Source organism: Labrus bergylta, chromosome 21 (assembly GCF_963930695.1).
Source record: "Labrus bergylta chromosome 21, fLabBer1.1, whole genome shotgun sequence".
NCBI lineage: Eukaryota > Metazoa > Chordata > Actinopteri > Labriformes > Labridae > Labrus > Labrus bergylta.
The window spans coordinates 10,563,153-10,580,671 of NC_089215.1; the positions used below are offsets into that span (position 1 = coordinate 10,563,153).

Genomic DNA, 17,519 nt, shown 5'->3' on the forward strand with positions numbered 1-17,519 from the left:
GAGATATAATATCAAATGAAACTCTATTTCTCAGAAATTCAGAAGACGTCAAATCTTACCTGTGATGCGGGAGTAGCGCCCCCTGTAGGACCTTCCTCTGTTCTGCGGCTGTAGATAAACAGGCTGGAAACTTCCAGAGGTTCGTTATGTTGAGTCCTCAGCTGGACATGTCTGTAACCTGAAACACACACAGGAACACAAACCTCAAATAAACTGATATTGTTTTGAAGATTAAAAAATAATTCAATAAGGAGGTTAACTCTGTCTCTATCCTTCTTCAGGTTACATCTGTAGTGACTTAAACTCGTACCCTGCTTGAGGGCCTTCAGAGGCAGAGTCCTCTGAGCTGTCGTCTGGGAACTGTTGTTTTCCACTACGGCGAAGCGCAGGAAGCACATGTCCTCAAAGTGCACGCTGAACGTAAAGTGTTCGTTCCACATGGGGTTGAGAGTGTTTCGATGGATGGGTTTGGTGCGGAAGTGGCAGCTGTCAATGGGCATGCCCAGAATGTCTACCTCCAGGCAGGGGCTGCCTGCGCTGTTACCAGGACAGACGTTCTGACCAGACACAACCTTAGAGACAAAAACACATGTGGTTAAGATTTCTTATTCCACTAAAGCAGGCTGGAGAAGCCAAACATTAATCAGTGAGGTCACTCTGACCTGCCAACTTCAACTCTATTTCACCTTCTTTCCGTCTCTTTCTCTCACACAGACACACACATGCAGAAACTGGTTTTATGAGTTTGAGATCATCCGTCTGTTTATACCGCTGCCTTCAGCAGACCTGAGTTCATGTTGTCTCTGAGAGCTTTGGAGCAGAACATCTGAGATTGTAGATGATCATGAATGTCATTAGATAAACAGTTTAATTAAAGGTAGAAACTCTATCAACATAAAAACTAATTATTGAAATTATTGAGGCTGTGATTATATAAATAACTAATACTTAAAAAATATGAATGAACATATTATGCCAACAGAATTTAGACTTTAAATATGCACGACCTTTAAAGCAGATTTGAGACTTTAGATTTAACTGCTGGCAAGGACAATAAATACAGTCAGATGAGAGGAGGGGGACAGAGTGTTGTTGACATATTGAAAATCTTCTATGACGCTCTGTTCTCGTTCACTGTTAAAAAGAATTAACTGGGTGGCCTTCACGACTGTCACAATAATGAAAGCAAATACACAGCATGTCACAATAAACCTGTCCAACACAACTTTACAGACCTAATTTCAGCACTGTAAAGTCTGATGATGTCAGTGCAGTCTTTGCTGTTAAAGGACAGAGAAAAGGCCAAAGAAACTTAGGAGAGGGCATCAACTTAGTAATGCTAAATATTTGAAAGTATGATTAACTATTGTTAGTTCTTATTCTTTTGACTATTGTTATAATATGTAATAACTATTGTTCAGTTGTTTTATTGTTCACATTGTTATCCTTGAAATGGATTGAGCATGACAACTAGATTTTAAGATAACATTGTAGCATTAACATATGTCTGCTGTTGATTCATGTACATCATCCCTTTGGAAATGAAGACATTCAAATGTATATATTGAAACCCCTTATTTTGAATTCTTAATTTTAAATGTAGTGTTTTAACATTAAAGAAGAAACAGAAGTGTTTCTTAAAGCCAACAAATATCCTCACTTCACACACGTTAGTACTTGTGTTATAATCTGAGATTCATAAACTAAGGTGTGAAACAAACAATAAGAGAGAGATCGTGTTCTTAAGGTTAAAGTAGACTTCCTGACTGATGTGGTTTCCTGCTCCATTCGTCATCTTTACTCACAGTTAGAGAGTAGACGGCTGGGCTCATTTTCTCCACGTCTCTCTCCATGGGACAGAACTGCTGATAAAGTGGACAGCTGCGGTCCCATAGCACTGCCGGCTTCAGGACGTAGCCACAGCCCCCATTGGCCTCAAACAGAGCAGTGTTTAACTGCATGGGGAGGTCTAGGAAAGAAAGATAAAACAATTTACGGTACTCTGTGTTCATGTCTTCTTTATCGTCCACTAATCTGGCTTAAGTGTTTAGTTATTTCACTGTAATAAAAACATTCTAATCATGTCTTTTCATACAAAGAAAGAAGTGACTCTCTTCACACTGTCCTCACCATCAGTCTGATAGTTGAGTGCCACCAACTGAATGCCGTGCAGCCAGAAGAGCATAGGGTTCGGGTTTGTTGAGTCGATCCTGGTGGCTGCTGGGTAAGTCCTGAGCAACTGAGACACTGTGTGGTGGATCAGCTTCTGCGAGTAACGCCGGCACAGACGCTTGGCCGCGTTCTCGTTGACGGAGGAGATGTGGTAGCACTTGGGCGTGCGGATGATGGCGCTGAGAGAGGTGGGGGGGTTGAGGGTGGGGGACGTCTGCTGCTGCTCCTCCCAGCTTAGCCGCTCGGTGCCACCTAGAGGGAGGGGAGAGTGGCGTTAAGCATGTTCTTGTCAATCTTTGATAGTCATGGTCCAGAAAATGATCCCATTCTAACAAGAAAACAAGCTTTAATCTTTCTCGACATAAAAAGACATAATAATAACTCGTATCGATGCAGGCCTGCTTAGGGCATCCATAGCAGAGGTTTTGGTTTTTTAATCTGTGTTTGTGGGAGGTTTGATCTTTTTACTTCATTGCGCTAAAGGAAAAAAAACACAACTGCATGACTTTGAGACCTTTCAGCTTGAAATTCCTATTTTTAAATCAAAAAACATTCCTTAAGAGTTAGAAAATCTACCTTGATTTTTTTTAATTACAGAAAACGAACTGAGCCAACATTCAGTTTTATGAAACACAAGGATTAAAAACTCTAAAATGATATGCAGGTCTGCATTACTGGTTCAAATAGAGTCATAACAAACACTCTGAAACCACTGACTCATTCCGGTGTGCTTTGTCCTGATGAATCACATTTCACAGACTACAGCATGATTTGTTACAGCCTGCTTTGGACTGTGGTCGGTAGACAAACACATTCTCCACCTCTTTACTTCTTTGTGAAGTGGTGGAGAATATGTGCTGGATTTACTGAGAAGTTTGACATTTTTTTTTTTTTTAATCTCTATTTCTCTCAGGTTGATATAATATAACGGTACATTATTTGATTTTAATGCTAATTCCATTTATTTATTTTTAAACACATTTCCATCCTCTCCAATATTTCTGAAACACACCCAAAATAAAGAACGGTAATAGATAAATTACCTCTCCCAGGGGTGCGGTTCTGGGTCATGACCTCTCCTGTTGTGCTGCAGCGAGCAGGAGCAGTGCCAAATATGGACTTCCTGCTCTTTCCGCGGTCCTTCCCCCTGCCAGAGCCGGCTGGAGACAGCGTGGACAGGCCTGTGTTCCCACACACACACACACATACGAGGCAGACAAGGAAAGTGGTCAATAATGCAAAGCAGACAGAGTGGAGACAGCACACTGTAGAACACACATGACATCACTATCCCTCTCAAAACCCAGAACTCATTTTCTCTAAATGCTGTTGCTTTCTTTCATAATGAGGAAGTTGGCCTTTTCGCTGCCAGACAGCACATCAAGTGCAATTGTTCATGTCAGATCAATGTCTGCTCCCAAGGATTTAAAATATGCCCTGCATTCTGAGAAGAGGGAGGCTTTTATTTAAGATCATTCAAATATTAGTCTTCTACTTTTTAGAAGTAGCATGTTCCTCTACAACCAGACCCTGAGCAGTCTGCTGTCCATGGAAACAGTAAACAAATACAAAAGCAGTGGAAACATGGGCAAGTTTATAAGGGCACATGTCATGCAAAAACATTCAACACTAGATAAGAGATTGATATTAAAGGGATAATAAGAAATAATTGGGATGAATAGCAGCAAAGAACAAACATAGAATCCAATAACGAGGTATTAAGAGAACTGTTTATGAAGGTATGTTTTGGGACAAATCATGTCTATCCCATGAGGGACAAAAAGGAATCTCCATCTAAGTGGGTGTCCTGTGTGGGAGAGGAATGGATTATAACAGAGGGATATTAAATGTCCTTCAATGAAAAAAAACCTAAAAAAAAAAAGGGAGAGGTTTGACCTCTGAAACATAACATGGGAGTGGATTAAAGTAGGACAAGTCAGAATGGAGTTTAAGAGGAGGGAGTAGAAGAACATTTTGACAGAATTAAGCAAAGGAAAGGAAAGGGACATGGAGTAATGCTTAAAAATCTACCAGGGAATTTCACAGCCTGGCAGTAGATGATGAGGTCGGACAACTCCTGGGCAATCTGTCGACTCTCCTTTTTGTTCTGAGGGAGGTAAAACTCCTCACCCAGCTCCATATCAAACACCTGAACATGAAGGAGACAGGGATCACAGAAAACACTGTTTTACTTGAAGAGAAGTTATAACAGTCTCATAAATATATTGTACATCATTATTAAGTTCAGTAAGTTAGTATTAACAGTGTTAAGCAGTACGGTCAGTTTGATACTGTCGTTCCTAACCTTTCCTTTGCTCTGTGTAGTGCTATCAGACTTTTTCATCCTCTTGGGTATTTCATCAACAGGTTGCTCTTCTTTGTCCACCGAGCTCTTCCCCTCCGGCTTGTCGTCCAGGATGTTATCTATTGAGAAAATAAGACAAAAAATCAGGAGTGCTGAATATGCTGCTTAAACTTTTTTAGTGCGGCGTCAAAGTGCTCAGATTGAGTAGACAGGATTTCAAACTGGCTTCACTTTCACACAGAGATGTAACCATCATGGCCGCCTGTGAAAGCTTGAGGAACCTGACAACCAAACACGAATGTCCAAAGACACACCTCTCTTTCAGGATATATTTCACCTTCAGAACATATTTCTAAATATATAAGATCATCATTTCTGCTCAACATCTTCCTAATAAGTGTGTCTGTAAGCACAGCAGGCTGCATGACTAATGGTTATACATTAGAGCTGGTGTGACAGTTGATAAACTGTATGTTAAATTCCCAGGATGACATCAAGTATATCCATAGAAGTAAATTTGCAATCTGGGAATCTTACTTCTAATAAAAACAAATGTTGACAAGAGAGGAGCTGGATTTATGCTGTGACATCACTAAACTCTAAACATGAAATTTACAGCTGATTACAATTTACAAAGTCTTGGGACTTTTGATAATTGAGATGACAATGTGTAGTGTGAGATTCATTGAGATATTTAGAGATTAGTTTTTCCCTTAATAGGACTACATGTCAAAACAATAACAGGAATGACTTTACAGCTATAAGCATTCATCCTATTCTTAACTACTTGCAGATCCCAGTGTAAGTATTTTTGTGAGCAAAGCTGAACAAGACCCCTTTAAAGCAATGTCTCTGTAAACAGGAGCATCATTAGGGAGTTCTTCCCTTTGCTCTTGTTACTCCTACACAAAAACATTGCAGGAAACGTATCAGCTTGAAAATGCAGAAGTTTGCTGTTATCATAGAAAACTAGAGTGTGACAGAAGGACGCTAACGTTACACCAGCTTGGTGGCAAAGTAACAGTTATACGCTCATGTGTTTGTATTGACTGTCGCAGAGTCGAGTTATATAGATGAAGCTGAGGTTTTTTGTTTTTTTTTCCATTAAGGGTTAGGGTTAGGGTGTTTTAATGACATGAGGTTTAGATCAGAAAAATGCCGTTTGTTTTTAAAGTCCAACGAGTGTAAACTTCTACGACAGGGACATGCAGAGGGCAGCAGTAGTAGGATGGGAGAAGTTCTGGGTCTGGGACCGGGACGGGGTAGTTTCCCCCTGGTCTGTTGTTTAGTGTGGGGGCAGCGTAGGGCCTGAGAAACCAGATGGCTTTGTTTTGTTTCCCTGATGAGCCTGCCCAGCCACTGGCGAGGTCACAGACAAATACAGTATAGTATGAAGGGGGAGGGGGGGGGGGGGGGGATGTGTTTGTTGGAGAAAGAGGAATCATGCAGACAGCTTAAAATCAAAACACAGACTAAAATGAATGAAATGTTGTTAACTACACACACATCTGATTCCAATGTCACTCACAGTTTCTAAATAAACTTGTTGGACGGTTTTAGACAAACTACAGCTTAGGTTAAAGCAGAACATCTAAGAAAGTGTAGCAAACAAGCAGACAAGACACAAACACAACACAAGCTCTCTTAGCAATTACCATAAAAGTACAATAAATTACGATAAAAACACATGAAGGTTACTCCTATCACAGAGTTTGTACCATACAGAATCTTCTATAGACAGATCAGACATCACAGATGAAGAATAAACACAGTGCTAACAAAGTCACCTCAGTTCGCACATGGACCAAGAAAAACGAGCTGGAAGTTTGAGATGACTGTTGATATTATTATAATATAATAATGTTGATAAAAGAAGTGTTTTTATAAAACATCCATTAATAGAAAAAATAAATATGTGAGGATTGTAAAACCAAAGTCAAGTTCTTAAACCATTACAAATCAAAGTCATTCAAACACAAATTATGTGATGTCCAAACAAGCTGAAAGCTAGCAACTGTGACATGATGAAGGCAGGTACATGAGTCAGTACACAGCAGTAATGCAGACTACTTCAGCCAGCTATATACCGGTGTTTCCTTTGTGGTTATTTTGCTTTGGTAGATAACCTCAGCGAGACACATTCACAACAGGAACTCTCTTTTCGATCAATAGACAAAGTTGTGAAACAACTTTTAACTTTTAAGTCTCTCATAGGTTTAATCAACTACCAATGAAAAATGATATAAAAAGGAAACGCTGGTACATAGAGAGAGCCAGGCATTTACCTTCAAGGCCATATGAGGCAGTAGAGGCTGTGAGGACATCAGCTAAGTGAGGAAAAGGCAGGGGGGAAAAAACAGGAAAGGATGGGAGTGAGAATAGAGAGACAACATAAAGAGAGGCTGAAGTGTTAAAAAACAGAGAAAGAATAAAGTTTGAAAAAAAGAAACATATTCAAGTCTCAAAAAATAAGAATATCTTATCATTTTCAGTGTGACTTCGCCTGATAATCTCTGAATATTTTGAGTTTCCTTCAGGTGTTTTCTTTTGAAGCTCTGAGGAATCTACAACCAAGAATCACAAATGGGATAGCCGCTCTCCTTACCATCTGATAAAGACTCGTAGTCGTAGTCGTACTCGTCTTCTTCCTCCTCCTCTTCCTCATTGGTGTGGTTGCTTGGCGAAGTAACCCCTGGTGATCCATTGCTAGCCTGGGCCTGCATGTGGGCCAGCTGATGAGCCTGGGAAAGGGTTAGAAAATAAAGTGTAAGTGCTTTTATAACACATCTTCTGTATAAGTAACTAACTGTCACAGAGCTACATCTGTAGCTGATGTATGCTCTGTATCTATCCCTTACATTTAAATATACAGTCTCCTATCTGCACAGAATCTGTAGTACATATATACAGCAGCACTTTCTGTCTGTGAGGTAAACTGATAATAGTGTTTACATTTGAGCACATTAGCATCTTGAAATTTATGTGTGAAAGCAAAGTGCTAAATATTGCATGCACTAATGCTACCTGAAAGGCCGTTAAAAGGATAGTTTATGTGAAATATAAATAATGTATTGATATATGTGTGAACGACATGTTTTTTCTTCATTCTAACCTTCTGTTTGAGGATGTCCACGGGCGCCTGGTGAGCTTTGAGTTTCTTGTTCTTCAGGAGGATCCTCCCTCGCAGCTGCAGCGGCGACGGTAGGTGAGGGTCGTCGCTGAAGTCACTTTCAAAGAGGAAGCGTGTCACGAGACGTTCCCCAAACACCGTCTGAAGATCAAATAAATAATACGAATTATTGATGTGTGTGTATCAACCTCATGTCAGACAATGTGTGCAGAATGTCAAGTGGAAGGGGGAGAGGAGAATCAAAGTGTTGTTATCAACACAACATAACATTTCAAATAAACAAGCCTGCGGTGACATAAGATGGCTGGAGGCACCGAGCTGTTTGAACATGAAAGACTTTTCTTTATCAAGCCGCTCAGAAGAAGTCAGTCTCCAGGGAGGAGAGGATGCTGGGAAGTTTCGTTACATGAAAGCAAGATGATATTCCATGATGTGACTGTCCTGCCCTGATATGTTTGGCCTTGATTTTGATGTCTTAAAAAGAAAAAGAAAGGGAAACTTGTAACCTAAAGATCAGAAAAGCAAGCATCTGGCTGGAGCCAGATGGTTCAAATGCCCACAGCAGCAAGAAACCAAGCAAGGAGCATAATGAGTGGAGTGCTGCCCTAACTTGAAAAGTGCTGCAATAAGCATCTGTGAGGAAAACATTTCTACTGGAGGAGACTGGCTCTACTTCAAAGTGTAGATGCATGTAATTCCCTGAATATAAAGCAAAGTAATGCTAACAAGAACACTGAGAAACTAAGAAAAACCTGCCCCGTCTTTCAAAGAAATGCTTCTTGTTAATATTTAGAGGTTACCTGTGAATGCTATAAAGGTAACACGATGGAAGGAGTTTTGTTTACACAGATGACAACTACTGTAACTCTCCAGTCTCTATTTACATGATCTAAGAGTTTAATATCAATGACATCAGGGCCATACATTGAAAACATTCATGATTAAAGATACTGATATCTTCAGTCATATTTTGTATATTAGTGTACAGTCTTTATTTCAAACACAGTAGATGTCCTACCTTAAAGATTTCAGCCATCTTGCGCTGCTGTGGTAGAGAGCAGTGGTTTTCGATGGACAGGATGACGGGCATGTCAGAATTGACAAACGCAGCGCGGTTAACAGCTTCCACCACATCCTGGAGGATCATGGGAGAAATGAAATTCTTAGGAATGGTCCTTCAGGTCAAATACAAATAAACACATTTGAATGAAAATCGTTAATTATAAGAATTACTTTAACAGCCCTTAAATACATCATCAATTTAAATACAGGTGTTAGAGGGCTGGGATTTCATTAAATAGGATTGATTTGGCCTTCAAGGAAATCTGGATTGTTAACTGAGGTCAGCTCATGTGTGCTTCAAAATCTGATTAGTTTGCTGAACCAAAATAATTTCTGTCTATAGGCCTTATGGAAGCAGACGGCAAGGGTCTAGCATTCAAAGGAAGAATTTGTTCTGGATTATATCTGATTAAAAACATTTCCAACCTTAAAGGGAATCTTCGTGGTGAGTGTGTGTCCATGATAAATAACTGGCATGCCGTCGTCTCCATCCCAACAGTCCAACTCGACACTCCTGCAGCCTTGCAGCAGCACCTAATATTCAGACATCAATCATAACAAAAAAGGTAAATAAAGGTAAAAAATATATGTATATATATATATAAAATCAGGCTGCTCACTAAAGTAGTTTCAGGAAGTGGTCTGAACAGCTTACTCACCTGACTGTAGAGCTCTACAGAGGACTCTCCTTTGAGCTGGTGTCCTGTCAGATAGGTGTTATGAGAAGACTCGATGTAGTAGTAGGAAAGAGGGTACTGCAGCTCCTCCTGGTTAATCTGTGACTCCTCCATACGAGAAGCTAAGTTCTCCTTATCCATCAGGAACCTGGCATGAGAAGAGGAAAGGTAACACATCAATACATGAAGAAGCTGTTGGACTGAATATAACTAGATCTAATGTTTTTTTGTTTACCTGGCGAAGCCTTCAAATGACATCCAACCCATTTGTCTCATGCTTGCTGAAGGCTCAAATTTCTGCAGGATAATAACAAAACATTTACTAATGCTTAATCAGCGTCTTGTATTGGTAAATCTTTTCTTTCTTTGCTCCTACCTGTATGATGCTGAGAATCTCGTCGTAGCTCAGGTGCTCTCTCTGACAGTTGACTAGGAAGTCGTTGAGTTGAGGGATAGCCAAACCCAACACCCCTAGAGAAGAGTTTTCCACGCCTGTCCCGTTGGTAACAATGCTGGCTGCTGCAATGGCGTCTGAGATCTGCTTCTGGTTGTCTGACATCTGCTGCCTTGTTCGGATAAACAGGCCGAGATCTGAACCATTGCGAGTTAATAAGTCTGCAGAGGGGAACAAGAGATTAGGATAGAAGGATGGAGAAAGAAAGAGAAACAATGTGGTGCTTGTACACATTATTTTGGACAAATGAGGTCAGTGAATGTAAAAGTCGTTTTTTACCGAGGTCTGGCTGAAGCCCCGTGTCTTTGTCGTCTATGCTGAGGTTTGTGTAGAGAGGAGCAGATTCTGGACTGGAACGACTACAGGGGACAGCAAAGGTGTCAAAGAGCTCCTTCAGATCCTTTCTGCTGCGGATACTGTGAGGGAAACAACACAAAGGGGAATTCAGTGCAAATATAAACACCTTAGACAGACAAGCAGTTTTTTAAAAGTATGTCAATTTCAGATCACAGACACATTTGTGTAAAAAAAAGTGTTTGATCAGCAGAATAAAACTTGTTGCTCTATATGAAACATCTCTACTACAATCTTTAAAGAAATTAGCAGTATTTCATGACCTGCTGAAATACTGTCATTCTTTTTTCCCTTTATGCCACGAGCTACAGTATTGTTAATGTAAAATAAAATAAAAATGCAGGGCAGTTTATGAGATGATACGCCACAATCTAAGACATGTAGGTAAACTGTTATCTAAAACGTATCAGAGAAAAATATAGTTCCCTTTCATTTAAAAGTTAAAAATAATACAGAAACTGAGAATTATCAGACAGGACTTCTTGGAAAATGTGCTCGGCATGACTGCAGAGGGGAAACATTTGTTGAATTTCTTTTATCAGACTGTCTTTGGTAGCTATTGATAAGGACACAACAATGATGTAACATGACAGAGCGACATAGCAAGAGACACTGAGCAGAACATCTTTATTATACACATATTGATGCTTCAGAACTTGACCAAGTGACAGACTTAAAGATATACAAAGACAAATGTGTTTGATCCCTGTTTGAGTAAAGCAAGTTAAAAATTAAGAATATGAATCAAATGTAAAACATTTTTAATTTGTCCTGTACAGCTGGTACAGTATTTAAATACCAGCTCAAGTAAAGGATTTCCCCCAGAATTTTCTTTAGTGCAACAAAAAAAAAGGCAAAAAAAGAGAAAAGGAATCTAGTAGAATATTGTTTGGTTGATACCTGAATGACTTAAAGAGCTCGACAAACTCAATGAAGCTCATCGTGCTGTCTGAAATCATGAGGTTCTGGAAGCCTTTGAAACAGCCTTTACCTCGACCGTGCCACGACCTGCTGTTCCAAGAACTACAGGAAACATAGAAGAGATCCAAATAATACAAGAAGAGTTCAATATATCACATTTCCAATCTTCATTAACAACACAAGACTCACCCTGGTTGTGACTTGGTATTTCCTGAGAGAACGGGAGAGGATTGTGGGCGGGACTGGTTAGATCCCGCCACGCTGGAGGAAGAGGAGGAGGAGGAAGAGGAGGCTAGCAATCCAGGGCTCTTATTGGATGTAAGGGAGAAGGGTCCAGGGAAGTTGTCGTCTATGGAGGCAAATAGATCAGAGAGTAATTAAAACGTATAGAAACACAGCATAATCTGTTTCCAACTTATTATTTGACTTAGTTTTTGTGTAGTCTTTGGGATACTTACCTCACTTACAGCATACATCTACACATTTTGACTCTTTGTTTTTTGTTAACAGCTAGAAGTTAAATGTCACCTGGATCATCTTGGTCGATGCTGTCAGACTCTGGTCCGTTTCGGTACAGTCCCTCCTTACAGCTCCGTGTTTTCCTGGAAACCATCTCGTCATCTGTGGCATCCCCACTGTCTCCCTGTGGTGGGTTTATGAACACATACTGCATTTAGTACAAGAAACAACAGATGTTTGCTGTAGGTGAAGACTGAACTGTTAACTGAACCAAAGGTTTGCTCTAAGTGTTGTGCATTGAATTGTTAACCAATCTATGTTACAGTAGTTATTATGAGAGGAAATGTTAAATGGTTTAATAGTGTCACTTGTATGCTGTGCCACAAGAGCGATCTAACTTTAGAACTATAATAAGTACTAACCCTGACAAGGACCTTCTTCTTCTTCTTGGCTTTATCGTTGATGCTCAGGGGGCTGTTTTTCTGGGCAGCAGATTTCTCCACTCCACCTATACCCATGTTCCACCTGCGCCCACCAAACAGCTCGATGGCATGGGCCAGTGTAGGTCCCTCGTACCTCCCGTCCTCCTGACAGAGACAAACAGGCAGACACAGACGAAGTTTTGATGTCAACATCTGTTTGCTGCACACGTTTAGAAAATAAAGTTAATTCAGGTATTGTTTTATTTTCAAATGTTTTAGGGATTTTTTCACATCTAATGAACAATAAATAATTTTAAGTTATAGTTTGTTTAAAAAGGGGGAGATATTAAACCACAAATACAGAGTAAGTAAGAATAAGTATCAACAAACAAAGTGTATACCTGATACAGGCTGACATACTGTCTCCTCAGCCACTGCAGCCTCTGGTCAGGAAACTTCTTTAATTTCCTGGTTGCATTCACCAACTCTGACAGGCCCTTATGCAGCATCCGTGCAGTGTGGTTAGGGGCCACAAAGTGCAGCAGTCTAGAATCACAAGTAAGGAAATAAATGAAAATAAGTTATTAACAGGGATATCGTTACTGATGGAACAGTGTAGCTAAGCAACAGTGTTCAAAAATGGATTTCATAGCACAGTGCTAATGGAAACCAGGGGGCACTAACCTGTTGTCAGTGGTACTGAGGCCATAGAGAAGGCTGAGACCATTCTCCTCGACTGTCATCTGACTCAGCTTGTTTTGTAAACATACGGCATGAACGTCCACTCCTTGATGACCCAGGAACACTGCCTGCACATTTAAGGAATCACTATGTTAAAATAGTGTAATCTCAGAAATGACCATCAATTATTTTCAAACACAAAACTAAATACTAATCCAAATGAGATAAATAAATATCCATATCAGCTCTATGTGGCTTTTTCATAACACACCTTCACAACTCCCAGGTCCAGAAGGCCCTCTGCGAGTCCTGCCACCACAGCCTGTCCTAATCCCAGAGGTGGCTCTGAGGGGGAAGCCCCTCCGCTCTGAGGCTTACCTGCAATAAAGGAACACATTTACAACATGTGTCAACGGCAGTAAAGGCATAGGACATTGAACTTTCACAACCAGTTTACACTGTGTATGTGTTACAAAAGACATGGCACCTACCTGCCATGTATAAACACTTAACAGATTGATTAATTTTTTTTTATTCTGAACGTCTGCTCTCCCTTAGTTTGAAGAGGTATGATAGGAGAGGTAATGGGCCTTGTCTCCAGGAGGTATAACATCTTAAATGGTACAACCACAACCAAGGTGAATCCGTTTAGCAGTTCTTTAAGTTCATTTTAATCTGTCTTAAAATCAGTAGCAGGAATCTTTTAAGAAGAACAATGTTAGAAATTGTAAATATTGTCTACATTCAACAACAGTCTAAACAATACAAACTCTAGAACAGGATAAGATTGGAAAGTTGGAAGTGAAACTTAATTCTTTTAGTAGATTTAGTTAATTGAAGGACAGATACCTATGCCTTTTAAATTATATCAAGATGTTTTCAATGACTCTCTGTACAATTATTTACCCCAGGTGAGGGTTGTGTTGTCGGGTTGCAGTCGCAGCAGACAGCGAGCTGTGAGGTGGCTGTCCTGGTCGTAGTGGATGACTGTGGCTCCCTGCAGCAGAAACTGGTGAACATCTGGCGGTAGCGACAACACATACCTGGAAAAAGACAACAATGGAAGTGTTGATTGTCTGTCCAGCTATCTATGTGTGTGAGCATGCATGTGTGCATGGTGAGTGTTTCCTACCAGGGTATGAGCTCAGTGCCATGGCTGAAAGCTCTGTGTGTCTCCTCGGTTCCCTGAAACTCCACCTCTTTCACCAACGACTCAGACGACAGGTCGCCCTCAGAATCCGACAAGTCTCCCACCATGAATCTGGACATGGAAAGAAAGGTCATACAGAACAATTCAGTATTGGAATTTCTAATTTTGGATTCACTGTTTCAAATGGGAATTGGCAAATGTATCAGATAATGCATTTATTCAAACTACGTACAACAGCAAGGGAGGTAAAGCAAAACATGTTGACTAAGAAAACAGTAAGAAATGACCAGCGTCTACAAAAACGTACTCTGTACTGCAGTTCATAAGCTGAACCAGCAAAAGGGCAGCATGCATTTGTCATTACACATTCCTTGCATCTAAAAAAGCTTTGACTGAAACAACATCTGTTAACCACATTACTCATCAATGTATCAAACTGATGACACTTCTCTGACCACTTACAGGGCACGGTTTGATTCTGGCGCCATCCTAAATGAATGTGAGCTAGAACAGGAGAGAAAAAGGAGAAGAAGCCTGAGATGAATAAAGAGAAGACAGAGAGGTTTCTACAAAAGTTCTCATAAGAATGAAGATGAATAGCAAAAAGAAGATGCCAGGGGGAGGGGGGGGGGGGGGGGGATCAAGAACAAAGAAAGGAATTCCTAAACCTCTTTGAGTAAGAAAAATAATATTTATCTGCATTCTTGTGCGGACAAATGAACACCATATCCCTCAATGTTATCATGAGTTTCAATATGGAAATATAACTATGAGTCACAGAAAATGGTCTCGAAAACACAGAGAAGATCATCCAGGTCTCCTTTGTACAAACACCACAGGTCAAGCTTGGAATAAATTAAGTTTTCTGTATGCTGTGTCCAAGTTACCTGCCAGTGCAGTGCGTCTGAAAAGTACCAGAGCTCTGTTCTTTCCTGTCCTGACAGGAAACTAACCTGTTATCTTTTTTTTCTCTGTGACACCGGGGTTTATGTTAACATCACCTCATCACAATAACAATCTGCAAAATGTGTTCCTGCCCAAAGCCATTATCTTGTGACGGTGTTTATGAAAGACAACTGTGGTGTGACTGAACACTGAACTAACACAGAACAATAATTATGCACAGTAGGAGTAAGAGATTCAGCATAATGCACCAGACAGACTGCATATTTCTCTCTGAGAAACAGGGTATCTGTTTAATATTATTAAATAAGTCACATGGCTTTTTATCAATGTACATATTGTGGGAACTCTTCAGCCAGTACATGTGGCTCTTGTCTTTCTTATACCAAGACAGAGAATAAAAGTCGTCGCATTTCCACAAACATTTAACAACTGTTTCTCTGTGTCTAATAGCTAGTGTTAAAGTCAGCTAACTTCATATTTAAGGTGAGGTGAGTCTGGAAGGGAAGCAACATTAGAAAAGCAGATAAGCATTTGACAGAAAAAAAAGAATAGAAAAAGGAACATGTAAAGCCTACTTGAAGCGGTTTGTGAGAAAATGAGATGTGTGTGCTTTTGATTAATAAAGCAAAACATTGGAATAAAAGTTGAGTAAAGTCTAAAAATATGGATGAAATGTTCTTTAAGTAGAACAAAAGATACAAGTTGCCGTTAACAGCCAGAATGAGAAAGAATGACCAAAAACAGAGAATAAGAAGTGATTTGCCAGGGTTTTGATGGCTTGGCTCACATGCTATGTGCCTTCTGATACTCTACTGTTTATCTAATGAGCTTGGTCATAACTGCGCAACATCCCCCACACTCAGATCATCCCTCAGCCTCAGTTATTGGTATACTGTATCATTACACTTTACTGTATCCTTAAGCAAGACAGTAATTTCTGAATAGATCCAGAGCTACCAGGTTCTGCAAACTGTGACATCTTTGAGCCTTTGGGGTAAAAACAAAATGCTAAAAAGCATATGTGAAAGAAAAGTAGTGAAGGAAAAAAGTGATACTGACTGATTGCGGCAGCGGTCCCTGAAGGAGTTGTTTCGGGATGAAAGGGATGGGCCGGTAGAAGAAGGACTGGTGGAGGCATCATCAGGATCCTCTGCCTCCAAACTACGATTACAAGATCTGAGGAGCAGAAAGACAAGAGTGCAAGAAATGTTTAGAACAAAGAAATATGGTGTGACAAGAAACAGTGGGAACTTAAGCATACAACCACAGAAGAGTCAAAGTGTTATTTAACACTGTACCTGATAATCTGGAGGATGTTGCTGACGGTAGCTTCCTTCTCTGGAACGTGCAGACCGTCTGAACCAGAGCGCGACATGAAGTTGTGCTGGCCGCTGTACTCAGAAACAAACTGGAGAGAGGCAGACGGAAAAAGAACAAGATGGATGATGTCTGGTTCTTCTTATGGTCTGGGTCTGGTCTGCTGGATGTTTTCATGTTAGCTCATGGTTGTTTACTGTACCTCTATTGAGTCCTCTGTGTGATCTGGAGGCTGTTTGAGGCTAATGATGCTTGCTGTCCCATCCAAAGCATCACTAAGCTCTTTTAGAAAAACCCCACAGAATGGCACCACCTTTAAGGCGAAAACTCATCTCAATTAAAGGTTTTACTTTAATCATATAACTTTACTACAATCTTAAATAAGTAAGACTGTTGAAAGACTAAGTCATACAACATAACAACTTCAAAAGATTATTGATGACAAACTAGACAACATGAATAAACAGCATCCCACCTTGCATCCTGGGATATTCAGAGCTCTGGTCACCACCTTCTTGTACTCAGCAGAAGACTCGTGCTGAGCCATGGCGTCCTTCAGGCTCCTCATTGTTTCGATGTCAGACTGATCCATGAACTGCCACATCTTCAGCACCTTACGGGACCTGAAGGATGAAGATAATCTCAAATATCAGTCGGTAAATTGGATTATTTATTTATTATTTATTGTTGGTGCAGGTTATTAAAACTAACAAAAAGGGGAAAAAAGCTACTAAAACACTGTTGTACATCTCTGTATAGGGTATGTGAGTGAGTTAGTGCTGGTGTGTGCCTTTAAACCTGAGTCCAGCCAGGAACTCCATGACACTGTTGTAGTTTCCCATGTTCCAACAGCATTTAGCCACATGGACGAGGTATGAGAACACTTCCCTCTTCTCCTCCATGGACCCTGCTGTCAAGATCAGCCACGTCACCCAAGAACTCACCTGTGGAAACAGAGTCACAGAAACACATTGAAAATGATTTGAAAACCTTTGCTGAATGCAGGCGAAACTTTTCATTTAAAGATGCAGAAAAAATGAAGTATAAACCAAAAAAAAAAAAAAAGGTTTTCTTTCTGGATTGATTGATTGTATATGCTGCCTTCACAATATGACAAAATATGCAATGTGAGATGATATTGAATAAACCAAAAAAGTGCATATTAGCTACAACTCACAGTCTGTTTATGACAATGTTCTCCTCATTACAAAAAAAAAACAAAAAGCTGATTGATTTTTGGGGGAGGTTTATTACTTTATTGGTACTTTTATTTATTTTTATTGCAAATTCTGGCAGTGCATCAATGTTAAAAAGTATTGCACGGTTCTCATTTATTGAAGTTATGTTTTTCATTATTAACATAATTTAATAAAAACAGATCAAAATAAATCCTCTGTGGGGATAAAATAAATGATCACATAGACCTTAATGAGGACGCAAAATGCTGAGGAAAACATTTTAATGGTGAACTCCTCTGATTGGACAATCCACATGAAGGTTGACGTTACC

The 17,519-nt window shown here is 40.0% G+C and overlaps 1 protein-coding gene across 1 annotated transcript in view; it reads right to left on the reverse strand.

Annotated features, from left to right (window-relative positions):
* The window catches only part of plce1 (phospholipase C, epsilon 1), a 78,536-nt gene that overhangs the window by 7,588 nt on the left and 53,429 nt on the right, over positions 1-17,519 (reverse strand). Inside the window, exons 10-39 of the mRNA XM_065949430.1 lie at positions 16,809-16,954; positions 16,486-16,633; positions 16,213-16,323; positions 15,992-16,101; positions 15,753-15,869; positions 13,770-13,898; positions 13,544-13,680; positions 12,909-13,015; positions 12,641-12,765; positions 12,358-12,502; positions 11,957-12,121; positions 11,604-11,718; positions 11,265-11,424; positions 11,055-11,177; positions 10,080-10,216; positions 9,723-9,961; positions 9,582-9,643; positions 9,329-9,494; positions 9,096-9,203; positions 8,626-8,742; positions 7,590-7,748; positions 7,083-7,218; positions 6,763-6,804; positions 4,478-4,596; positions 4,204-4,321; positions 3,216-3,353; positions 2,131-2,424; positions 1,806-1,969; positions 311-572; positions 60-178 (exon numbers count right to left, since the gene is read on the reverse strand). Of these exons, the coding sequence (XP_065805502.1) occupies positions 60-178; positions 311-572; positions 1,806-1,969; positions 2,131-2,424; positions 3,216-3,353; positions 4,204-4,321; positions 4,478-4,596; positions 6,763-6,804; positions 7,083-7,218; positions 7,590-7,748; positions 8,626-8,742; positions 9,096-9,203; positions 9,329-9,494; positions 9,582-9,643; positions 9,723-9,961; positions 10,080-10,216; positions 11,055-11,177; positions 11,265-11,424; positions 11,604-11,718; positions 11,957-12,121; positions 12,358-12,502; positions 12,641-12,765; positions 12,909-13,015; positions 13,544-13,680; positions 13,770-13,898; positions 15,753-15,869; positions 15,992-16,101; positions 16,213-16,323; positions 16,486-16,633; positions 16,809-16,954 (4,218 nt within the window). The remainder of the gene's footprint in view (positions 1-59; positions 179-310; positions 573-1,805; positions 1,970-2,130; positions 2,425-3,215; positions 3,354-4,203; positions 4,322-4,477; positions 4,597-6,762; positions 6,805-7,082; positions 7,219-7,589; positions 7,749-8,625; positions 8,743-9,095; positions 9,204-9,328; positions 9,495-9,581; positions 9,644-9,722; positions 9,962-10,079; positions 10,217-11,054; positions 11,178-11,264; positions 11,425-11,603; positions 11,719-11,956; positions 12,122-12,357; positions 12,503-12,640; positions 12,766-12,908; positions 13,016-13,543; positions 13,681-13,769; positions 13,899-15,752; positions 15,870-15,991; positions 16,102-16,212; positions 16,324-16,485; positions 16,634-16,808; positions 16,955-17,519) is intronic.